Source organism: Amblyomma maculatum, chromosome 6, assembly GCF_055883805.1.
Source record: "Amblyomma maculatum isolate TAMU_Amacu chromosome 6, ASM5588380v1, whole genome shotgun sequence".
Lineage (NCBI taxonomy): Eukaryota > Metazoa > Arthropoda > Arachnida > Ixodida > Ixodidae > Amblyomma > Amblyomma maculatum.
In genome coordinates, this window is record NC_139349.1 from 37900633 (window position 1) to 37926759 (window position 26127).

The 26127-nt window shown below is 44.9% G+C and overlaps 2 protein-coding genes across 3 annotated transcripts; one reads left to right on the forward strand and one right to left on the reverse strand.

Annotated features, from left to right (window-relative positions):
- Positions 1 to 6136: 6136 nt before the first annotated feature.
- On the reverse strand, positions 6137 to 16220 carry RpS27 (ribosomal protein S27). Its single transcript, XM_084606500.1, has 4 exons — positions 16106 to 16220; positions 15582 to 15690; positions 11783 to 11893; positions 6137 to 6266 (listed from the first exon to the last, which is right to left on the reverse strand). The coding sequence occupies exons 1-4, from the start codon at positions 16109 to 16111 to the stop codon at positions 6238 to 6240; spliced, it is 255 nt and encodes an 84-aa protein (XP_084462626.1). The 5' UTR covers positions 16112 to 16220; the 3' UTR covers positions 6137 to 6237.
- A 301-nt stretch (positions 16221 to 16521) lies between these two features.
- On the forward strand, positions 16522 to 24671 carry Rab8 (RAS oncogene family member Rab8). Of its 2 annotated transcripts, none has more exons than XM_084606503.1 (7): positions 16522 to 16696; positions 17181 to 17241; positions 17346 to 17406; positions 17503 to 17580; positions 17718 to 17807; positions 17886 to 17999; positions 21823 to 24671. In XM_084606503.1, the coding sequence occupies exons 1-7, from the start codon at positions 16573 to 16575 to the stop codon at positions 21913 to 21915; spliced, it is 621 nt and encodes a 206-aa protein (XP_084462629.1). In that variant the 5' UTR covers positions 16522 to 16572; the 3' UTR covers positions 21916 to 24671. The 2 variants fall into 2 exon arrangements, with proteins under 2 accessions (XP_084462629.1, XP_084462628.1); XM_084606502.1 differs by having other exon boundaries at positions 16525 to 16696; positions 17886 to 18002.
- Positions 24672 to 26127: the final 1456 nt, after the last annotated feature.

Below are 26127 nucleotides of genomic sequence, written 5' to 3' on the forward strand. Positions count from 1 at the left end.
GGAACAGTCCAGAGCAGGTGTCTGATGAAATGAAGTCTTAATTTCCATCCATGCCGTCGTCTACGTACTGCGAGCGACGGTGTCGGCCGGATCGGCTCTCTTTCGTCGCACGGTTATGGCGCCAGCTTCTCAGGCTGGGTTATCCTGTGTCTGTATAAGGCTTTCGCCTGGCTATAACGTGGTTCATGGCTGTCCTTTAAAGGGACATCGCGGTGGTTTTCAAATGTGCTGATATTCTAGATTTTCAAAGTATAACGCCTATGAAGTTATTTTTTCAATTACCCATAAAACATCTTCGCAATCACCGACTGAAAGCGCGCAATTCAAATCTCCTGCGCCCCGCGCGACTGCTATGTAGGGGGAAAGCAGAGGGACAAACCTCGCTTCTCCGTCCGTTGTGACGTCACTTTTAGGAGCCGCAGGCATTCGAGCCGCCCGAGGGAGGTTTTCGGCGTACGCTTTTCCTCGTCTTGCGTGCGTTGCGCACGTACAAAACATGTCAACTTCGTGTTGTGCGCCCGATACAACACTGCTCTGCATGTGTTCGTATGCATGAGTACGCCTCCATTGAGCGGCCGTGGCATGAGCAACTATGGGCACGACGATGTGGTCTTCTATCATTTCTCGCAATGTCAAAAGCTCGCGATGCATTGTGACGCTGCTGAGAAGAGAAATAAATTCAAGCCGCGACCAGAGGAAACATATTCCACTCGAAGCATTTTCGTGACTGTGACTATAGATGAAGCTTGTTCATAATGCGATTTCTATAGGGCTTTGTCAAGAAGGCATGGCTAAATCATGACGTTCTTCCTATTTCCTCTCACAAAAGAGTCGTGCCAGTCACCATTACCTAGAACCGCGTTTATTAAATGAAGAAAATGGAGGTAAGGTTTAATTGTACTTATGATTACAGTTCCATTACTTCCTCACTATTCAGGTCTCATTTGCATGTGAACCGTCGCGTTTAGCGCTGATTGCGATCTGTTCACGGAGTGCAATCTCATGACGGAGCGGGCAGACAGCATCGGCGCGTGGTTGTACATCGGGGTCTTGTTTTTCTTTCTTTTTTTTTTTTTTTGCGCAAAGGTACGCGCAACGGCTTCTGTGCTAAACATCGGACAACTCATCAGCATTACGCGCTGATGATCCTTTTCGAACGAGCCGATGATTAAGAAGAGCTCACTGTTGTGTCGCAGCTTTAGTTGCGACGGCTTTGCGAGATTCTTTCCACCATGGAACGTGGCTGATATGTTCGTGGAACACCTACGGGTGTGTTATTAGAAGATAAGGCGTGTACCGGCTCAGCTGAGTATGGGCGCATTCAGGTATGAAGCGCACTGAGCGAGGTTTCCAGCGATGCGTCCAAGCAGGCAGTCATCGATGTTGTTCATATATGGCCTCGTGATTTTGTGCCCGTTGCTGCCTCGTCATTTTACATAGTCCTGTCTTCTTTGGGGATGCAAATTAAATTAGAAATGAAACCGACGAGGCTCTTGTAAGAAGGTACGTTTCAGAACCTCATGAAAATATATGGGTGCGGGGGAGCTGCAGCTTGGCTTTCAACATACGTCGGTCGCCAATTCACTAAACTTATATTGTGAGCGCACGATAAAAGGGAAAGGTTCTCTACGTCTGCTAAATGTCCCATGACTGAAGCAGCATTCTGCGAATGTTTCAGTCGGTCTCTAGCACAATAGCTCCGTCAATTCCTCACATGCATCGCAAAGCTCGCCAACCGCGCTTCGCTTACTATTCATTTGTCTTGTGGCAGATACTGCTTCACCCTTTCAACACATTTTTTTCCCCAAGGTATGAGACCTGGCACTCAAAGCAGGAGATTTGGTTTTGGTGCACCATGACTTGAACACTTTTTTCACAATAACTTTTCAGGTGAGGCGGGAGGCCTGGGGTAGACGGCTAGTGCATTGTTCGCTGCCCTTACTTCCCAGGAATATGTGTGCCGAGGTTTCGCTGAGGGCCATGCAGTTTCTGCTTATAATTACGCGCACATTCTTCAAAATGCCTTAATCTATACCACAGCAAGATTCCATGCGAAAGCTACGCTCCCCACAAGGAAAGTGATGATCGTTTGTGGGCGCATCTGGTACGGATACATGCGGTGAAAAACGCGATGGTCATTCGAGTGGAAATGGCGAGCCATAATTACTTTCACAAAGCCGCAGAGCTGTGATCATGGGCCGGTATTACAGAAAGTGAACGCTAACTGAACGATTTTACGTCACCTGATACGCACTTCTGGTGTGTAGCTTTGCCGAAAGGAAGAGGACAACAGCGCTGACATCGCACAGCACACGGACATAAACACCCATCGTAAGGCACTAGCAGTTACTAACAATCATGCAAAACTTCTCTCTGCTTGCTCAATTCTTACCGATTCTACAACATGAGGCTGGGGAGGCAGCCATTACGCTAGCCATGACATCCACACCCGCTACGAAAATAATTTCGGATTCCAAAACAGCTATCCTGAACTTTGCCAATGGTTTAGTCGCATCCAACGCCTACCGCTTTTTGCGTTTTTGGCAACACCGACAATCTATCACCCTTATTTGGACACCCGCGCGTGCGGGCCTTCCCGGTAATGAGGAGGCTCACTCTCTGGCCCGAGGTCTCACTTTCAGGCTGGGGAGGAACAACTTCCTCAGATGCCGGGGAGTGCCTGCTATCCTTTCGTGACATCCTTACCTACCACCACGAAAATAGGACTTACGCACCCCCTGCCCCGAATCTTACAATAACACAATTAAGCTGCCCATTGGCGCAAGTTACAAACGCGCACAGCCCCATACCCCATCCTTCTCCACGCCCTTTCCTGGTCAGTTTTCTTCCTGCAAGCTCTGTGGCAAACCTGGCGATTTTCTACACATATTACTCACCTGCCCCTTATTCCCTCATCCTCCTTCACCAAAAGTGGCCCTAGGTTACTGGGAGAAGCTACTCACCAGTACCTCCTATAAGGACCAGCGCAAGATCATTACATGCGCTCTCGCTCGGATAGCCCTCCGTACATGGAGGGGCTCTCAAATGCCATGTAGGGGGCAACGCCCCCACCCTCTGTAATATTAGCAGTAAATGTTTCTACCACCACCACCATCGTTTGCCTCCATCGAAACGCAGTCGCCGTGGTCGGGATCGAACCCAGGAACTGCGGCACAGTAGTCGGGCGTCTTACTACTGCACCACCTCGGCGGTGCATAGAGGTGAAGCCCACTCAAGATTTATGAAAGGGGTATATTGAACGTTAAATATACATCTTGAATCATTTTTTTTTTAATATTTAACGTGAAAACGTAGTTTGACGTTTAGAAGTTCGCGCATGGTTTAATAATAATTGGTTCACACGAAGGAAAAGCCGCAGTATCTGTCACACTTGTTTCTGTGGACAGACCGAGCAGTTAGAGAAGGAAGAAAGGAGAGTGGAAGCAGAGAGGTGCCGCAGTGCAGGGCTTTGGAATAATTTAGACCACATGGGGCTCTTTAACGTGCGCTGACATCACACACCACACATTTCGTTTCACCTCCATCAAAACGCAGCCGCCGGCAGTCGGGATGGAACCCGGGTATTCCGACACAGTAGTAGGGCGTCTCACCACTGCACTACCAGGGCGGGGCTCGCACTGGATGCTAAGTTAGGTTTTGGGGAAAGGAAGGGATAGTATACTTTTGGATGGACACCAAATAATCGTGTACACTATAGTGAACTAGTGTACACGTATGCTTAAGCAGGTCAAATTTTCATTTTTTTTGGCGCAATATACGAAGAAAAAGCGAGCGCTGCCGGGTCCGCGTGCGAAGACGACTGCTACTTGAATGTCAAATGGTCTAATTGAAGCCAACAGGGCGCGAGCGGCGTTAGACGCCATTAGGGCTCCGGAATAGGAGCAGCACTCCACCCAGATTTATGAGGACCCGCGCCAGTAGAGACTGGGCCAAACACCTCCTTGCAGAAAACAACTAATGTTTGCCACCACCGACACGCGAAGATCGGCACTACCACCTAGCGTAGTGACGCTTTAGCTTAAAAAGTAACTCTGACCACTGTTATTCCGCTCGAGCAATCCCTCCTTCCCTCTCTGCAATCAACTAGGAATTATTTAATATGGCATTGTAATCATGTTCGGTTTCGTTTTCTAGGCGCACTGTCATTGACTACTAAATTTGTCCCAAATCTTACAGGTGTATCTCCAGCTGCTTTTATGTTGTAATTCACGCGCATATCACGTGAAGGATGTCCGAGACTTCACCGCATGCAGTGCATGTTATTTTTGAATTTGTTGGGCCAGATTCTGTGGTACTTTGCTAGGTTTGGGAATGTCCTAGCCAATATGTTCCTCCAGGTTACTGCCTCCCAAGGTCTTTGTGTGGTACTGCGTATAGTTTTCTTTCTAATTTGAAGTATTGTATTATATTAGAGAAATATAAAGCTCGAGTGCTCAGCCAAGCGGAGTGGGAGACAGCCCAGGCCAATTGTATCCTGGACTAAGGAAACCACCCACGCTATTCCGTTAAACAATTAAAGTTCACTCTCTCTCACGCGCAGCACCGGTTACAGAAGAGGACGAGCTCGTTAGTTGGAAGAAGCTTCTCCAGTCAGTGCCCGAAAATTTGGCATGAATGCAAGTTCATCGCAGCCACTTTTAAACGTACAGTTGGAAAAGCGAAGGACAAGTATGACGTTAAACATTTCCTTTGTAAATCTAGCAACCGAAGTGCTCTGCACGGTTTCTTACAGCAGGGGTGGAAGCAGGCTCAAGCATTTTGGAGCAGCTTTGGGAGCAGTAGTAAAGCCATTTTGGAGCAGCTTTGGAGCAACGAAACAAGAGTTTTGGAGCATTTGAATTATATTTTGGAGCACGTTTCTAAGGTCAAACACCTTTGAAAATTGCAGTTTTGATGACTGCAGCACAACCTCGATCGTCTTGTCCATTTGTAGATATGGTGGGGGTCTACAGGGGTGAAAGCAGGATCGGGCATTTTGGAGCAGCTTTGGGATATAGAGAGATGGCGTTGAGGGGTAGCCTTTCCATCCTACATCTTACTTCCCTGCCTGCTGCCAATAGTTCATCATTCTTTGCTTCAGCAATGCTGGAGCTCATTTTTAATATTTTGGCGATAAACCCCATATGCCTTTCCAGCAATCTTGAGAAGCTTCCTAGTGATTCACAGCTCTGCCGTACCAACCCATAACGCTTCAAGTATGGTTTTGTCTGCCGTAGGCCTGGCAAGCTTGCCACTGACAAAGAGGCTCGATGGTGAAGTACCTGCTTGTTTTCACAGCAGAACCATTAGATAACTCTTGCAGATTTTGCAGCGGGACAAGTTTTCTTCCTAATGGCCCACAGTGGTTGGTGCTACCTGCTTCGTTTGCTGATCTCGCTTCTCTCCACCGGCGATTCAAAAGGCTAAGAGCGGGTGCTACGTCACATTTTTTTTTTTGCAATTATCTCCAATAGCCGGTGGCTCATACTAAATTTACTTGCAAACAAATATTTATTACGCTCTAAGCTTCCTTCCCTTGCAAAAATTTCATTTGTATTAAGCCCAGTGCAAGACGCGTTATATCTTTGCCTCCGGTGCTTTGACATTGTTCCTATGTTCAGCTAAATTTGGTGGCAGAACATCAAAACAGCCAGTTTGAAGCAGTTTTGGAGCAATATTGCATTTTGGAGCAGGATGGAGCAGGTATAGTGGTTTGGAGCAGAATGGAGCAATTGGAGCAGCACTTCCACCCCTGTTACAGTGGCGAAGATTCCGCCATCACGAAATCTACCTTCTCTAATTTTGACTCCTCATGAAGCAATAGACACTACTGAAACAATTGCAAAGGACTGGAGAAGCGTTTCTTGCCTGCACTTTTTATGCTCAAAGAGGGGCTACCACCACAAATTTCTATTTAACCTTTCATTATTTAAAATGATTTCAGCGTAGTAGACAGCAACATTCAGATTATGCCACAATACATAAGGTACAAGGATGGCACTTGTACAGCTGTGTTACAATGCTACACGGTGAAACTGACAGACTTTACCAGTGGCTTTCTGCATTTAAATGCAGCAAAGAAAAATGACATTGGACATCGTAAGCACTATTGAAAACATTAAAAAACAGACATGAATAAACAAAAGAGCCATTTATTAAGAAGACAATGTAAGAAGCACAGCAGCTTGGGTGTGGTACGGGACCATTTATTTCTTTTTTACAGCCATGCACCAGGCCTCAGTGCTGCTTTTTCCTGAATGAGCATCCTGCAAAAACAAAAGAAACGACAGGGATGTAAACAATGCACACTTGCAGGAAGACCACAATGTCCTATTTCTGTATAAGGAAACATCACTAACAACCTCGCTTAGTTCTCACACATACAAAATTGTTCAAAGAATCATTGCCCCTTTCCGATCCTTTCAAGCTGAACTACACCGGATAAAGTGAACAAAATTGGAGCCCTTGGACCACTCACTCATATGTGCTTTGGTTTGCTGATTGATATTAAACTAAATACCATTTTAAGAGCCTTCTAATAATGGTGCCCGAGTATGAAGCATATGGTGCAAGCTATGTGTAAACAAGAGGAAATGTGCGGGATCACTCAATATGAAAACGGCACAAAGTGAGCATGTAATAAGTGATTGCTCCAAAATAATGTCACAAGCACGCTTTTTCCTGTTTCGCAAATATAATTCCTCTTGGAAAAGAATACACAAAAGTCATCAGTAACTTGCACCCTACTCAAACACAAGCGGGGCTAGCCGGTCTGTTTTGGGACAGATTTATGATGCGAACCTTGAGTAATACAACTCCAGCAGTGCAGTGAGGCAGGCAACACATACATGCAGGACAACATGGCTCTAACTTAAAGGGGCTTGGAGCAGTCACTTTTACCCAAATCACTTCAGTCTGCTTCAGAAGCAGAATGCATCCGAAGATAACTGAATGTTCCAGTATTAAAAGCTGCAGCAATAAATGTACAAGCCAGTCTTCATTAGTCGTAATAGCTAACAAAAATTTGCACATGCTTTAGAGCACTGAGTAAACTTGCTCACTGCACGTTGGCGTTTAAACGGCTCGAAGAATAAATTTTTGACTGGTAATTTCGCTACTTTTTCACTCAAAGCAGTGTTTGCTGTACTCTTGTTTGAGCTCAAGAATCATAATATGCCATGCATGGCAGCTGGTGCACATACACGTTTTGATCACTCTCCATAAAAAAATTCACGGCACGTTTTGAAAGCACTTTCCAAATGACAGGTGCGTTTCGTACAAAGGAGTGATTGTTGGAGTTTAAGCTCATTTCCATGGCGGGGTAGCAGGTAACTTTTATAGGCCGCAAAATATGCCATATTACAGGGGTGGAAGCAGGCTTGAGCATTTTGGAGCAGTTGAATCATGTTTTGGAGCAGGTATCTAGGGTTAAGCGCCTGTGATAATTGAAGTTTTCTCTTTCTGAAATACAACATCTCCAATTTGATACCTTTTTATGCAAGTTCAATGCCTTTCCAACTTTGCACCCATCTCTGACAAGTCAAATGCCCAACAACTTGAAACTGACCCGCAGCAAAAGGAACGCTTGCTGGTGCACTTCATAACTGGACACCTAGTGTGACCTAAAGCATTTCCCTATTTTGACTTGACAGATTCAAATGTCGAGTCTGCCACTTCGATGCGCTCAAGCAGCGCCAGTAATTTGGAGCTCAGAATAATGGGCACGACATTTCCACTCTCTATTTTGGGCATATCCTTTTGGATGCTACGCCTCTGCTGATAAATTCCTGAACACATCAGTAGTGCCTTCAGGAAATATAGATGGCACTGAAGGGCAACTTTTTCATCCTGCAGCATTTTTACTTCACTGCCCCCTGGCAATAGTTCTATCATTCTTTTCTTGAGCAATGCTGGGACTCATTTTTAATATCTTGGCGATAAGCCCAGAATGACTTTCCAATGCTCTTGAGAGGCTTCCTAGTGATCGATACCTTTGGCGTAAGAACTCATTAAATGCTTCAAGTACGATTTTGTTTGCCATAGGCCTGACAAGCCTGTTAAGTGGTTAGATGGTGGAGTGCCTGCTTGTTCTCACAGCAGAACCTTAATAATAACTCGTGCAGTTTTTTTCCAGCTGGACAAGTTTCCTAACGGCTCACAGTAGTCGGTGCTATCTGCTTCGCTTGCTGTTCTCGCTTCTCTCTTCACCGGTGATTCAAAAAGCTGAGAGCAAGTGAAATGTCACACACACAGTGCATTTTTTTTTTTTTGCAATTGTTCCCTTGAATCGCTTGTGGCTCACACTAAATTTATTTGCAAACAAATATTCATTACGCTCCATGCTTCCCTCCCTTGAAAAAATTTCATTACTGCCCAGCGCAAGATGCGTAACATCTTAGCGCCCGGTGCTGGTGACATTGTTCCCATGTTTTGCTAACCTTGATGGCAGAACATCAAGGCAGCCAGTTTGGAGCAATATTGCATTTTGGAGGAGGAAAAGCAAATGGAGCAGCACTTCCACCTCTGCATATACAGTAAAACCTCATTAATCCTGTCCCTGTTCGGTTGGAAACTTGAACTAGGAGTGCGGCCCTGGCCAACACCTTATGAGCATGGCATCGAACACCCAATGATTCAGACATGGCCGGACTTACACCAAACAATTTGGACAGGAAATCGTGTCAAGGTATGACCAATACAGTCAACTACAAAAGGAAAAGGCCTTCCCAAGCCTGAACTGCGTGGTCCACTCATGGGCACCCATGCACAGTTTGCATTATAGCAGGCACTACAGAATCGCTTCTCATTCTCACTGACACAAAGTCCAGTGGCATAGTTTTGGTTTTGCTTCACTTAGTTATTTTACCACAAAGATCGGGCAGGTCCATTGACCAGTCGTGCCGTTTCAGCCGCTGCTTCCAATACTGTACGATGAAATTGTGAGCAAGTCATGAGCAGTTTCAATGCACTGTGCACACTTTACTACAATGCTTCACTGTGTGGTGAAGAATCCTCAAATGCAACAGGGCAGTTTTCTGTTACTGTGTTGCACTGCGATGTATTGCAAGATTCTGGAGCGATTCTTCAATGCCCTTAACAGTGTTGTGTGCAAAGCAAAGCTCCTGATAAAACTGAGAAAAACAGTTCTTACCAATACGTGAGCTTTATCGCAAATGGAGACAACCATCATGCAGGCGTACATAAGATAAAATCGTGATGCAAACAACCTACAGCAGTTTTTACAGGTCCATTCAACAATTTATAAATTTTGGCTCAACTCAAAATTTTAGTTTGTAGTGCCTTGAAGGCCGAACTAACCTCCATTAAACAGTGCTTACTGTAAATACATAGCGAGGAAAGCGTAAGGGTGTGTTTGCTTCCCTAATACCGGCACACAGGCAGTGTATGCTTAAAATAAAAGGCAATTTAGAAATGTAGGAGAAGAGGGGCAACCGCATGTCTTTAAAAAGATCCCAACCCACGACCTCCATGCATCACATAAAATACAGGTGACTAAGTGGTTATCCTATGCTGGATGTATGCATGCCACAAAAGCAACGAAGCAAAACCCAAAACTTAAGTCCACTGGGAGCTATGCAGTAGCGTGCAGTTTCCCCAATCCAGCCGAACCAGACGCAGAAGTCATCACTGGTGCCATGCGCACTTCAAGCATGCGCTCCACACATGATGGCCAATGTAAATTCCTGCATGCTGTAGGCCTGTCTCGTGTTTATCAAGTTGGCTGACAACGGCCCAAGCAGGCATTGACGGCCACACCCGTGTAAAGCCAAACCCGTTTATAACAATACTGAAGTGCAAACAAAATGTTGTAAGATCATTTAATGACAGGAAGCTGAAAACAACGATTTCGTTCCAGAAAAAAATTGTGGCACACGAGCCTTGACTGGACCATCCTGGCATATTTCGTTTAACCCTTAGTGTTTTCGCCGTAAATGTATGGAGGCGGTTTTCTATCCCGTACCAGTATGGTTTCAATCCTTTTTTCGCCCTAATGATGGAACGTGCTGCCACCCCCTAGGAAACGCTTGAAATTTATTGCACTGCCTTCTTGTGAAGATAACCAGAAGTGATTCCTAGATGCAGTGTGTCGCCCGGTCTGCGGCAATGCCGCCGCCTTATCGCAACGGAGCTGCCGCTTTGTGGCCCGGTCTACGATAATGCCCTTGCATGGTTTCGGTGCTTTGTGTCGTTCACCAGTCGATTGTTCATCTATTCGCACGTGCAGGAAACTTTTTTCTGTCTAGGATTATCTTGCGAGATTTGACAATGACTGCAGCAAGCAAAGGTGTTAAGAATATAAGCAATTGACGCAGGGAAAATAGATAGCTGTGATAAAAACTGGAGTTACGCAAATGCAATCTGCATGGTTATGCCCAGATTCGTCTTGAAAGTAGAGACTTGGCTTTTGCACATATTAGTTTACTCAATGGTTTCAGCTTTATGTATGCTATAGGGGGCACTTTTGAACACTAAAGTGCGATGAGGCGAAAGAAAGCTTCTATCGAGCGCTGATGAAGCCTCCCGCTACAGCACCTCTCTGTTTTCACTCAGACCTTCGCGATGACAATAGCGTAGCTACCAGTCAGCATATAAAGCTCCGTTTTAACAGACCCGTATGAACGTGCCTGCGTGGCCTAGGCATAATGTGAATGCAAGGGTTTTGGCAGGCTGATTGTGGTATCACCCTGCCATATGAATGGGGAGGCCCAAGTTGGCAGCTCCTGCCAAACGTAATGTCAGGCCATTTGTGGCTACGGCATACACGACGAGCCAAGTTGGCTGGTGTTGCTTTTGCAACAGAAGCTAATCAGTGTCTGCAGACAGCTAGCATAGCCCCATCGAGCACCGTGGTCATTTTGAAAGACAGAGAAAAGATTTTTCAAACTTAGGGAACACTGAAGATCATAAATCAAAACAGATTTTTTTTTTTTTGGTGCATGGAAAGTCTGTACTTTCATCGCTGGGTGCAATTGCGTACCTGATGAGGTGGTGTGCTAAGTGGAAGGTGTATGTGTTGCAGTGGTGTAAAGCAGTGCGTGGTCATGTGTGCTGCGCGCGGCAGAAGAAAATAACCGATTTCTTCAAATACATTACCTCTGAAGTTAGTGCAATGTTTTCATTTGAGATTTTGCTTGTCTGCACACGTGCCAAATGCTAAGGTACGTCATTTTCATAGCTATGTTTCACCACTGGCTTATAGCTCAAGATTTTTCATTACGATATAATCAGATTGGTTTGTGGGGTTTAACGTCCCAAAACAACTCAGGCTATGAGAAACACCGTAGTGGAGGACTCCAGAAATTTAGACCACGTGGGGTTCTTTAACGTGCACTGACATCGCACAGCACACGAGCATCTTGCTTTTCGCCTCCATCGAAAAATCAATGCTCACTGTTTCTTCAACAGTCCAGGGTTTGTCGGCACATAATTTATGCCTTCAGAACAGAGATTTCGAAAAAGAGAGTGGCATGCATGTGTGGCCATGCATTGCATGCACTCTGGATAGATGTAATATGGCGGCATTCCCTCTACGAGGTAGCAGCAGTCACCCCCTGCTTGGGTTTGACACTTGACCACAACACACCCTCACACAGTAATATCCACCAATGAATTTTCAAGCAACAGCAAGCAACCACCGTGCTTGCTGTCTTAGCCACTGTGACTGCTTTGCATTTCCTTGGCTAGGAAGATTAAACAATGCAATGCCTTTGTCACTTTTGTAGCTGTTGAAATTGGACCACCTTTTACAAACAGCACTCACCTTCAGTTAGTCTAGCCCGACCTCCCGTTGGCTGGCAAAGCACTGTGGAGCATCCCACACACAGCACGACTGTCTGGGCGTGACTGAACACTGTAGTGATTTTGTAGCAACCTGCAGGCAATACAAAATCAATAGCTTAGAAAAAGCGTCCAAACGAACACAGTGCTAGGCGACAGTGAATTCGCTGCATTCATCATCATCATCATCAGCCTGATTATACTCACTGCAGGGCGAAGGCCTCTCCCATATCTCTCCACTTAACCCGGTTCTGTGCTAGCTGCATCCACTTGACCCCTGCGAACTTCTTAATCTCATCCGCCCACCTAACTTTCTGCCGCCCCCTGCTACGCTTTCCTTCCCTTGGAATCCAGTTTGTTACCCTCAGCGACCATCGGTTATCCTCTCTTCGCACTACATGTCCTGCCCATGTCCATTTCTTCTTCTTAATTTCCACTAGAATGTCGTTAACTTGAGTTATTTCTCTGACCCACTCTACACGCTTTCTATCTCTTAATGTTACCCCTACCATTTTTCGTTCCATAGCCCTCTGGGTTGTCCTCAACTTAAGTAGAACTGTCTTGGTTAGCCTCCACGTTTCAGCCCCATAGGTGAGTACAGGCAAGATGCAACTGTTGTATACTTTCCTCTTGAGCGATACCGGTAAGCTGCTAGTCATAATCTGCGAGTGCTTGCCAAATGCGCTCCATCCCAATCTTATTCTTCTTGTTATTTCCTTTTCATGGTCCGGATCTGCGGTTACTACCTGTCCTAAGTAGATATATTCGCCTACTACTTCCAGTATTTCGCTACCTAATGTAAACTCCTGTTCCTTCCCGAGGCTGTTGAACATTACCTTAGTCTTCTGCATATTGATTTTCAAGCCTACCTTTCTACTTTTCCTGTCTAGGTCATCAACCATTATTTGCAGTTCATCTCCCGAGTTGCTTAGCAAGGCAATGTCATCAGCAAATCGCAGATTATTGAGGTATTCTCCATCTAGCCTTATCCCTAACTGCTCCCATTCCAAGTCTCTGAATACTTCCTCTAAACAAGCTGTGAATAGTACTGGGGAGATTGTGTCTCCTTGCCTAACACCTTTCTTTATGGGAATTTTGTTACTTTCTTTATGCAGAACTATGGTTGCTGTGCAGCCACTATATATATCTTCCAGCACTTTCACGTACGGCTCGTCTACCCCCTGATTTCGCAATGCCTGCATCACCGCCGAGGTTTCAACTGAGTCAAATGCTTTTTCGTAATCAATGAATGCTATGTATAAGGGCTGGTTATATTCCGCGCATTTTTCTATCACCTGATTGATGGTATGGATATGATCGATAGTAGAGTACCGTTTCCGAAACCCTGCTTGATCCTTTGCTTGATTGCAGTCTAAGGTTGTCCTGATTCTATTAGCGATTACCTTAGTAAATACCTTATACGTAACAGACAGTAAGCTGATTGGTCTGTAATTTTTAAGGTCCTTAGAGTCCCCTTTCTTGTGAATGAGGATAATGTTTGCATTCTTCCATGCTTCCGGTACCGTCGATGACACCAGGCACTGCGTATACAGGGTGGCCAGTTTTTCTAGCACGATATCCCCCCCGTCCTTCAGCAAATCTGTAGTTATCTGATCCTCTCCAGCTGATTTCCCCCTTTTCATAGTTTCTAGTGCTTTCTTGACCTCGTCCTTCGTCACTGGTGGAACGTCTGACTGTTTTTCCCTACCGCCAATCTCATTACGGTCCTGACTACTTTGGCTACTGTAGAGATCTGTATAGAACTCCTCGGCTACTTTGACTATCTTGTCCATATTAGTGATGACGTTGCCCGCCTTGTCCCTTATCGCATACATCTGGTTTTTGCCTATGCCCAATTTCTTCTTTACCGCTTTAAGGCTTCCCCCGTTCTTTACAGCATGCTCAATTTTCTCCATGTTATACTTCCTTATATCGGCCACCTTGCGCTTATTGATTAGCTTTGATATCTCGGCCAATTCGATCTGGTCTGTTGGATTGGAAGCTTTCATACTCTGCCGTTTCTTAATCAAATCTTTCGTCTCCTTAGACAGCTTACCGGTATCCTCTCTAACTATCCTACCGCCTACTTCTACCGCGCACTCAGTAATGATATCTCTGAAATTATTGTTCCTTGCCTCTAGGGTAATGTCGCCATCCTCAGTTAGAGCTGAATACCTATTCTGTAGCGAGATCCTGAACTCTTCTGCCCTCCCCCTCACCGCTAATTCGTTGATGTGTTTCTTTCTTACTAATCTATTGCGTTCCTTCTTCAGATTTAGGCTAATTCGGGACCTCACCATCCTGTGGTCACTACATCGAACTTTCCCGATTACCTCTACATCCTGCACAATGGCGGGGGTTGAACACATTATGAAGTCGATTTCATTTTTAGTCTCCCCGTTAGGGCTTTTCCATGTCCATTTTCGGTTCTTCCGTTTGCTGAAGAAGGTATTCATGATTCGTAAGTTATTGCGCTCTGCAAACTCAACTAGTAACTCCCCCCTGCTATTCCTAGAACCAATGCCATAGTCACCTACTGCCTTGCCTCCTGCCTGTTTTTTCCCTACCTTGGCATTGAAGTCGCCCATTAGTACAGTATACTGCGTTTTTACTTTTCGCATTGCCGATTCTACATCTTCATAGAAGCTTTCAACTGCCTGGTCATCATAACTACATGTAGGTGCATAGGCCTGTACAACCTTCAGTTTATACCGCTTATTAAGCCTAATTACGATGCCTGCAACCCTCTCATTAATACTATAGAATTCATCTATATTACCCGCTATATACTTATTGACAAGGAAACCTACTCCTAGTTGTCGCCTCTCTGGTAAACCTCGATAACACAGTACATGCCCATCCTTCAGTACAGTATATGCCTCATTCGGCCTCCTAACCTCACTAAGCCCTATGACATCCCATTTCATGCCCTCTAGTTCCTCTAACAGCACTGCTAAACTAGCTTCACTAGCTAGGGTTCTAGCATTAAACGTTGCCAGGGTCAGTTTCCAATGGCGGCCTGTCCAGCGGAGCCAGGCTTTCTTAGCACCCCCTGCTGCGTCACAGGTCTGACCGCCGCCGTGGTCAGTTGTTCCGCAGCCGCTGGTGACTGAGGGCCGGGGTTTTATGGAGTTTATCATAGGAGGTTGTGGCCAATTACTGCACCAGGGTGGCCAACTCCTGTTCTGGTGAGGGAGTGCGTTGCCGGAGGTGTTCACCGGCATCAGGTCGCACCCCAAACCTGTATATGCAATTCCATCGACACGCGGTTTTTTTTTTTTTTTTTTTTTTTTTTGTCATCCGGTGGAGAATTGCGCGGCACCGGGATTTGAACCCTGGTCCTCTTGCATGCGAGGCGGATGTTCTACCGCTACGCCACCGCTGCACCCTGCATTAGTGCATTAGTGTCCTACAACTAAAGCAACTAGGAGACCGTAGTCGCGTTCTGGACCTTTCCGCCATAACAAGGCTGCAGAAATGTGAATTTGGACTGAATCCGAATTCGGACAATAAAAGCCAGGAAAAGCGCACCAACAACCCACCAGATCGCATCAGTACAGCGCCCTCGATTGGTTTCAAGAACAATGGCCAATTTCGTTTGTTTTCTTCAGTTCAAGATACTACGCATGAAACCGCGCGATCACAAGTCCCAGCTACTATGCATGAAACCATGCGATCACACGTCCGAGCAACACAAACAGTACAGAGCTTCACTTCAGATGTAACACTAAGTCACCTCATTTGTGCAGTTTGACAAAGCGGCCTCGCGTTACCGCACTTACCGGGGCACTTGACATCCATGAAGAACGACTTTGGTTGCTGGACCAATCGTTTTAGCTTGCACTTCCTGCGCTCTTCCTCTGGCGAGGGATTCAGCAAGTCCTTAGCGAGCTGCAGAGAAGGAACGAAGAAAGAAAACATACGTATGAGCACACTATTGGCACCACACCAGCTGCGCAGCTGCACGTATCTCAAACCTGACAACAAGCACGTGCTTCTAATCTTTTCTAGAAACACGAAAACGCTGACAAAAAGTGTTATTCTCAGCTTGCAGAGCGTTTAGTTCAATCAAACAGCTTGCGGCGAGAAGCGCCATGGCCGGTGCATGCACGGACAAGTCCGTGCCGCACTTAGGCTTAACATGCGCAACGTGACCACAAAGATTGTGAAAAAATAATAGTTTGCCGCACAATACTCGTGCGACAGGCAGCTCGAGCGGCACTCGCTTTACTGGATCAACGTAATGCCGGCTCGGATAATGCCTAACTGACTCGCAAAGAAATTATTAACTTGACACGACACTCACAGGCATGATTGCCGACTCGAGTACGCACGGCGAAAGGATAGGAAACGGGGCGAATTATTTACGCGAAGGGGCCTGATAGCGCAACGATGCCACTAGTACAAATTACTTAAGTCTTCAGTTTTTGTTTCAAACTAGATGCCTTTGTGAGTAAATCGCTGACAAATATTGAGTTGTTACTTACTAATATTACATCCAATAATAAATAAACAGTTGACTCTAAACTTTTACCTACATTTTTAAATTTGTTTGACAACAGCACTTAGCAGCTTAGCAGTTGCTCCTACACAACATAAAAGTTTTTCTTACTTTTATCTTTAAAGCATAAATAAAAATGAAGGTTAAAACATTAACTTGAAACATTTATCAAAGAATCGCGTGTTTTGAACTGTTCACTGCTTGTGTTTATCACTTTGGCAGTTTGGGAAGTGACGAAACACAATTCTCCTTTTCCGGTTTAGTTGCCTGACATGGCGAAATCATACGATTTTTTGTTTAAGTTGCTTTTAATAGGAGATTCTGGAGTCGGTAAAACGTCCATTTTGTTCAGGTTCTCCGACAACAAGTTCGACGGAAGCTTCATATCAACAATAGGTAACCTGTCATTGACCCGTCCATCTTAGGTCAGCTGCCCAGGCGTGTTACCTGAATTGGGACCCCTCCGCTTGCGGCTTTCGTTGCTTTCTATTTAAATATCGATTATAAGACTCTCGATCATGGTTCGTAATAGTGATTGAAGTCATATGCATGTTATGCGCTGCATCGTTGAAGTGTTATGAATGCTACAGTTTTTTTGTAGGACTCACTGGCACGAAGCGGTTTTTAGCTCCTGTCATAGCGTTGGCTTTCGTGTAACGGTCTCCGTCTGACTCGGCTCTGTACTCTCGAATTTAATAAACTACACAATCTATATGCAGGTAAACGCATGGTAAAACAGTATAAAAAATGCAGTGGCACGCGGAAGACTGCGCTGGTATTTGCGATAACCGATGTGGCGTCGTTTGACGTCAGGTTGTCACTGAAAACCTGTTCTTGTCTGTTCCATTTTGCTAACGTGTTCATACTTTTACGTTTCCAGGAATCGATTTCAAGATACGAATAATCGAAATCGACGGAAAGAAAATCAAGCTTCAGATATGGTAAAATCTCATCTCTGCGCTTTCGGTAGATAAGTATTAGTCGAACGTATTGTGGCTAGCATAGGTGGTTGACAATGCTCGTGTTTCTTTTTTCTACATTTCAGGGACACCGCTGGTCAGGAGCGCTTCCGCACGATAACGACCGCCTACTACAGAGGGGCTATGGTGAGCGGAGCGATAGTTGACTTACTTTAATACCAAACATCCAACAACTGTGCTCAATACATTTTTGTTTTGTTTTGTTTTTCGCGCTTCTTGCAGGGAATCATGCTCGTTTACGATGTCACAAAGGAAAACACGTTCGAGAATATAAAAACATGGATCAGGAATACAGATGAGGTGATTCATTTGTAGCTGATACCTTTCCTTTCATTTGCAAGCTGTTTGTCACGCACAGATTCGTCTACTTACCTGTTCTTTGCAGTGCATCTTGCTCTGCTTTTACTGACAAATTTTGCATGCTACAATTCTTGCAGCATGCAGCAGCAGATGTCGAAAAAATGATTCTGGGCAACAAATGTGACATGAACGAGCTCAGACAAGTCTCCAAGGAGCGCGGCGAAAAGGTATCAGGATGTCGACGCCTGCATCTTATTCAGACTTGTTGGTGGTGTGGGACCATGACACTTTCCTCTCATTTCCAGCTGGCGATAGAGCACAACATCAAGTTCATGGAAACCAGTGCTGTGTCATCTATAAATGTGGAGGAGGCCTTTTACACTCTCGCGAGGGACATCAAGGAGAAAATGGAACGAAAGGTGGTAAGGACACTTCTTCCTTGCAGTGGTGGATAATGAAACTGCCCATAGTGTGCTGGCTTATGCCAGTGTTACATAAAACGGATTGAAAGTTGATAGAGTTTCTTGAAAAGTGAATTGCACATTCAAGCCCTGTAGGTTTCCAGTTCAGTTTGAATGTTAAGGACTTGTTCCTGAGTAGCAGTGTAATGTAGTTTACCTTAATGATAGCATGTTATTCCTTCATGCTAATCACCAGTGTCAAGGCATCACTGGTTAGTATGTTTTTTCTTTGCTTTCTGGCTTTTTGTCTCAGTTGTGATGCCATTTTTCTTCTGTAAAACTAATTGTAGCAAAATCTACTTGTCTTTTCACTTCAGTGCCTTTTATTGCCTTCTTAGCTGACATACGCTTGTACGGTATTCTTCTTGAGGTAATCTTACTGGTCTTGAAGTTTTTAGTTTAGTTTAACAAACAATTCTCCATTATCGTCATGCTTGTTTTCCTGACTGAAAATTGCACTTTCTTCTCTCTTCTACATCTTCTCAACACTCTAGTTGGGTTCCATGATGGGAGCACATAAGGTAAATTGTCCTATTGCCTGAAAAAACAGTCTGAGACTAACAGCTTGTTTGACGCTTCTTCATGTTTCCACACATGAATGCTAGTCAGTAGCCACAGTGTGAAGCATGTTTGCTCAATACTGCCTCGTGGTCCTAGTTCACTTTTTTTTTAATAGTGTGCATGGGGAATAACCTTGGAAGAATATTACAAAGCTGAGTGATTCTCAGCCAAGACTGTAGTGCTGGATGGGGTGGGGGGGAGGCTCACTGATACTGATGATGAGTGCTTCTTGTCACATACTTTATACTTCACCCGTTACATTGAAAGTGTGACATTGAAACAGGATCATGCTCAAATTTATGGGCCACTCTTGAACAGATGGTTTATGGCAGGGGAGGGAGGGAATGAGGGAGCACAGTTTTACAGGTGTAATGTTTCTTGCCTGAAAGCAATCATCCCCTTCATCCTCCTCATAATCTACTGCTGAACAGGATACAGAGCATAGGCCAGCATTTCATAACACCTGCTTGGATAACTGTTCAGTTCAGTTCAGTTCACTGAGCAGCAGGCTTTTCCATATTTCTACATGGACATAGGGCCAGCCACAGGAGGTCTGAGCTTCGTGCGAGCAGAGGCCCTCATCAGCAGTCACCACACGCACACTGAAACACTACAACGAGCACTCAGCCTCCGCAGGAAGGAGAACGATTCGCTTATATGAACCAAGCCTCCAAGTGCACAAAGAAGTTTATTAAATGCCGTCCTCCAGCGACACACTCTGTCACCGCATCCCGGAAATATGCAAGGAGCAAGGCTGCACTGTGTGTACGAAGTGACGAGTAATGTGGGCAGCAAGCACTCGATGGCTTTCTGTGTTCACCCTCGTGGTGACCACAGGGCCTCTTCAGATACTTCTGTCGGAGATCACTGAACCCGATCGATATGCTCGAGCTGTGCTCTAAAGTAGGTCCCTGAGCGGGCGAGCTTGAGTATGCACAAACACACTGTTGTGCATGGACAAAGGGGCCGGCAGGCAAGAACAGTAGTGTATGCACATTACGAAAGGGGTCTCTCGGCCCTGCTCTAAACGCCGCGGAAGCACGGCATTCGAAATGGGTTTATTCCAATGTGAAAAGGCTATTCAGATGCCAGGGTGGAGCTCTGGCCGAATGACAGCGACAAGTTGCTTAGTCCTCTCCACCGCCTGAGGCAGCAGAAAGGGAAAAGGGAGAACACCGTCGGATGTAGTGAACGGCTGCACACTGGCAATGGTGGGATGCCCGAATCCCACAGGTTATGATTGAGTGCCTTATTAGCCTGCAGCATCATTAATCCAGTATTATGTGTGATTAGATTGCATTCATTCGGAATTATTGTTCCCTTTTGCAGTTCAGGCTTGAAGAAAAGAAAGTAGCTTAGCTTGTTTGATACCTTACTGCTATGCAATTCATAGCCAAGTTCGGCTGAATCAAAACTTGTGTACTACTACTTCTGCTTGCCGATGAAATTTCAAGCATGCCTCGAAAATACTTTGTCAGCATTATGCACTTGCTTTTTTAGCAACTGAGCATGCATGAGAGTTGATAACAGAATGTAGGTATTGCACTCGAGTGAGCATAATGTCATGAATTATTGTACAAGTCCCTTGCATTGCATTGTTTCTTTTATTTCTTTTTGCATAGTTAAAAGGCATTTAATGGCATGTAGTGATTGTGGCTTAGGAGGGTCACAAGAAAGTATGCCGCATCACTTATAGTAAGGAGAGCTGCATATACATAAGCAGTGTGCCTATTTTGAAGCAGTCCTCGTTATCATCATTGGTTCTAGCATGTTGCTTCAGCCACATTTTGGCACCCTACGCTTGCTTATCATGCTGAAAAAGTTGGTGCACACTACGGTTTTAAATGCAACATTCGGAGCATGAACAAACGATGGAGAATTTGGCAGAGTAGCCTTCAAATGCAGCCTTGGCCTAGTTGAGGTTCGCTGCTTCTTATGTTTTTTTTTTTCTTTTCTGTGTGGGCAGTTTCGCTGGGTCTATTGCCTCTATTTAATTTTTGTGACGTTTTGCTGTGCAGCCTTGTTTATAGAAAAAAAATAATGTGCCAGCACAAACTGAGCTTTGATGTGGTGCTCTGCAAATAGCAGTGTCAAGAACCTGAGAAGGTTTTTAAACCTTTCATTGGTTTTGAGAAGGCCCTACACAAAGAGCGCTGAATAAGTGAACTGCAGACTATTTGCCGCAGTCTTGTACACTAGTGTTCATCTGTATTCTCATAAACATGTTGGAAGCTCCAGCATTTAAGAGCATGCCTCATAACCTCCATTACATAAGATGCCGTGTCTATGACTCACTGCCCTGCTGACTCCTTGGTACGCATTCCGGGTTGCATCATTTTCAGAAGCGTCGTTATCCCCCTGACCTCGAGTCATCCGATTGGTGGAAACGCCATAACCGGAATAGGTAGCTACTTTCAGTTCTGGCATTTCTACCAGTCAGATGACTCAAGGTCAAGGAGGTAACAACACTTTTGAAAACGGCAAAAACTCTGAACATGTACCCCGGTCACTCCACACTGTGCGTGAGGTGGCTACATTTGCATTTAATTTATTTGTTTTTTTTATTAATGCTGGTTGCTGTTTCACGCTTTCTGCAGATGCCATAAAGCAGTAAATATATATGGAAATTCCTTTTGGCTAAGGAGCATTGCCATTGTGCTAGTATTTTCACAGCCAAAAAGTGCCCGCATTGATCAGGTAGCCTATGAGAGCGTTATCCAGGCCTCAGATTCTGTAAGTGCCCACTCATTGGTTATGGCCACTTCAGTTTGCGCCGATTGGTAATGGTTTTGTGACCGTAGATTACCACCCTGCCCCCACTTTTTTCCTTGCATCATCTTGGCAAAAGCAGTTCTTGCCATTAGATCAGTAACTCTAGTAGTGCAATAGCGAATGCGTATTACAAAGCTTGTGGTATACTAAAGCATTCAGAAACAGAAGTGGGTGGCTGCCTTCACTGTTAAGATCGCAGCTGCCAGTGTGGTTCAAAAGGTAGCAGCAGCGGCATCTGCTATTTTCTGGAGCAGGAGACCACACTCGACCTGAGCCACTGCCATTTGCGCGTGGGCACATGGGGGCCATCGCTAGAATTCAGGTCCCGGTGAGATAAGGAATGGTCACTTTTATAACCACGGGGCACCTCGGAGTAAAATGCAGTACTTGCTGCCTGAAGGGGCGGAGAGTGCCTTGCTGATGACGGAGTGTGTCTTGCGTTTTGCAGGCAGCACGGGCGCAGCCCAAGCCGACCGGACCCCACCTACAAGCCATGGAGCCGGTGCGGAAGAGGACCCGCTTCACATGCACCATCCTATGATGTTGGGACTGCACAATTTGGAGTGCAATAACTTTTGTTCAGTGCCTAAGGGGGTTGGTTGGTCACGACAGTCCGGTGCAGCAGCGGTGACCGACATTCTCGCAGACTGGCCTCGCAGTGTAGCCGCTCCTCCTCCTAGCCAACTGCTATGCCCATCTCGCCCAGAGGCACACGCGCACATGTGTTTCCACAGTAATGTGTGCACACATGTGCGTTTGCACTTATATGTGTATATCACTTGTTTTTACTCTGGTAAAAAAAGAAAAAGAAAAAGGAATGCCTAGGCTATGGCTACTCATGTGAATGGCAATCAAAAATGAAGGTGCCCATTGTCTTCCACAATTTCCATTTTTATGTAAATTTTCTCTATTTTTCTTTCAGTGTGCATAGAGTGATTGACATGTTGTCAGTCTCTTTGCGCAGCTTGATTTTACTCACAGCTGAAGCTTGGCCACTTTCATTGCTCGAAGGCGCCCTTTTTTTGTCCTTTGCTTTCTTCCTGCGGTGGGTCGAAATGGATTTTGTGCTGCAGCCTCTGTTGAATTGAATGCTGCTTCCACTTTTCCGTTTGTGATGAAACATTTACAGGGTGGCATGCTGAAATGCGACGATGTCAATATCTGTGAGTGTGTACTGTGTACTTGATGCCAATGTTTGTTTTTCTCGTTATCTAGCCAACCACATTCATTACACAAGGGCTCCAACTGCAGTTGTTACTGGCTTGATTCACTATCCTTTTGTTGTTGCCATTCCATAAGGAAGGAGTCTGCAACATTGTATTTCTATCCAAGTGCTTTAGGCATAGTGCCTTAAGCTTTGTTTCTTCTTCCTTCCCTGTTTAATCATTACAGGCTTAAAGAGGCAAGGTTACTTTCTAGGAGGTTGCCAAAGTGTTCAGATGTCCATGCATATTCCCAATGCTCCTTCCTGCCTTTTTCTCTGCCTGAAAGTTTTGTCTCTTTACCAGACACTCTTTTGATTTAAATGGTGCTTCTTAAGGAGTGCATGGCACTTTGCAGCTGTAAATTATACTCACACCTTGTCCCCTTACTCAGTGGTGTATGAAATAATGCACCAAAATTTTACAATCAAGTTTGCAAGCACAGTCTTTCTCTGCGCCTAATGCTCCCACTGCATTAATCGTGTTGTTACCGTTCTCATTACTGCTGTGATCTGATTATCGCTGAACTTGCGTTCACTTCAGCCTCTTTTTTTTTTTTTTTTTTCGGCTATAAAATAATGCATGTGGATTGTTGATGATGCTTTTGTTTTCCTCTGCTTAGGGCAGTCTTTCCACGTGTCTTAACCATGTCATTCATTACCTGCTTGTCGCAAAAACATTCTTGCCGCATTTCCCATGTTCAACATTACTAGATTCATATGCATGGTCTCTGGCACATTTGTCAGTTAATCTTAATGGTTGGGGTGATGTCGTCAAGTGCTGGAACTTTGCGGACGCGCAATTTGTGGATATAGCAGGACCATATTATTCACCTCAAAACAAAGGACTACTTGCTAGATGCAGTGCCAGCATACCGGTAACTCAATGATTAAGAAAACATTATAGCTTCAGCTCTGCTGTCATCTTTGCTGGTTGACCAAAATGTGACCTCCTATCATGTGTACTAACATAAATAGAAATTTTCTAATGTATTGTTGATTTTCTCCGAAAACAGCATTTATCTGCAGATTTCAGTTTGTTCCTAGAAGCCCAGTGCTCGACATAGCGTCATAACATAATAGAACAAAACGTTTGTGAAAATGGCACATTTTGGAGTTAACAGTTTCTACATGGCAGATATATTGCTCTATGATGTACATTTTTCGTTAATTGAGAGCGGCCTATAAGGATTGGTTATCAGCTTTCTGCTGACGAGAGAAGAAATGTCTATCAGCAGCGGCCATTTTCATGAACGAGCGACAACGATGCCAGTACCTTTTTTTTTTGCACATGGTCTTCTGAGGTTATTATTATACTCCCATTTTTAACTTGCACTTTTTTGGCTACATAAGCGAATAAAGTAAGAGTAAAGTAAAGCTGATAGTAATGAATTTGCTTCAAGCTGTTGCATTTGGTATTGCACTCATCCACATCTGTTGCAAACTAGCATTGTGCAGGTCGAATCCGTACAAGCGGGTAGACATAGAGAATCTGAGGCGTGCAAACATTACTTTCATTGTACGTAGCACTTGAGGAGGCTAATGTAACTTTCAGGTGGCCTTCCTGGAACTGCTGTAAACACCAGTAGTCTGTAATGTTTCGTCACATTGGCACATGGGAACACCGCCGAACCGCAAAGGACAATCTTTGCTTCCAGAATGCTCGTCTACAGCAACTTTTTTTAACCTTTACCTTTAACCTCCTTTTCCCCCAACTACTGCCACACTTGCATGCGACACCGTTTTTAACGTGTTGAGCGCATGAAAACCTTTGACGTATTTGCTCCAAGATATAAACCCTTTAGAATTTAATGCCGCATATACATAAACACATCATTGCACCATTGGATGGAAAAGCAACTTGCAGAGAAATCTGCACAAGAGGAAACGCTCGCACGCTTGTAGCAAGCAACAATGTTGAACTAGCACCACTACGCTGTTCGGTTGTGTAGTGATGACAGTCTCACGTTGACGGCAACGGAGAGATATCCTAGCCTTGCCAGTGAGTAGCCTTTTGTTCGCATTTTTTGTAGACTCTTGAGGTAGCAGCCTTTGGTCCTGAGTTTTAAAGCTCAGTAAACTTCCTAGCACCATAATCTGTCAGTTTGACTAATGTGAAACATTTCTTTGTGCATATGATCCTTTGGTACTGTTTCGAGGTTAAAGTGCTCCATTCTTTCATCACCAACTCTGCTTTGTGTACGCCTACCTGCTTAATGGTGCACACCCCAAAACACTGCATGTCTTTTGGTAACACGGTTGAAAGTGTTGCCAGGGGTGAACTTAGTGCACTTCACTGGACGTCCAAATATTCCTGGCTATAACCAAACCATGTGAAAGCTTGACATAAATAATTGGACCACAGAAGTCAAGTTGGGTTTTATTGAAAGTACTTATTTCCTTCATGCACGCTCCCGATGGAAAGGCAGTTGAGATTTTGAAATGGCGCAATATTACTTGTCATTTCTTGGCAACCAGCATACATGCTACTGCTGATTGTTTCGGGTAGCACTACCCCACGGTGATATTTTGTGCATATTTTGTCACGAAAGGAAGTCAAGTGCGAAATGTGATGGTGGAGAGTCCAGCTAATTATAAGTGTCGCTTGTGCAAGTAGCACAAGGCGTGCTAAGGAAAAGAAATCGCTAACGCGGCTGTATGAAAGGAAGGAAGGTCGAGAGATTAGTGAAACAACTTGCGGGATATCACCTTTGTGGACTGTGTTTGTAGTACAGACAGCGAACTTGTGGTGCAAGATAATACCTCGGGGCAGATTTTGCTATTGTGGGCTTTCCTTCTTTACTCAGAAATGGAAGGGAGGGGGGGGGGGGGGGGGGGGGGGCTATGCATTTTTTTAGTCACTCAAACAGTATTGAAGGATGATCCTGGTCAGTGTTTGTGCATATTAGTTCTGCACACTTGCTCTCATTGTGATTGTATTGAAATACACAGGGAAGAAAAGCACATGATCACTACTGTTCCCTCCCAATAAACATTTTTTTTTTTTACAGTCTTTGTATATGTCTGAAGGGGCAGTACGTAGTTCTGCATTGTGTGTATAGTCCAGGCACTGAATGCAGCACGGAACAAATTCATTTTTCTTTTTTTTCATGCATGGCCTCTGAACACCAAAAATTTCAAGTCGTTTTACGTGGATCAAGGCAGAAGCAATTTATCTGCCCTGCTGCAGTCGTTGGAATGCCTCCGATTCTTCAAGAGAGAGACGATGCGAGGCTCTCTCTCTAGGGAGGGAGGGAAAGAGGAGCAGGGAGAGGCAGAGGGAGAGTCTTTTTTCTTTCTCTCTCTCTAGAGAGACCATATTCTTTTTCTCTCTCTTGCGAGCGAGAGCACCCCCCTCTCTAACTGTCTCTCTTTCTCATCCAGAGAAACTATACGCCAGAGCCCCATCAATATCCTGCAGAATCTCGCGGACACATTTCATGTACAGATGTCGCGTAGTTTCTGCACACGTCACTCATGAGCTGTTAAAAGGCTCTTGCGAAGAAACTGGGAGGACATTTAAGCTCCGCCTTTAAGAGTACGATGTGACAG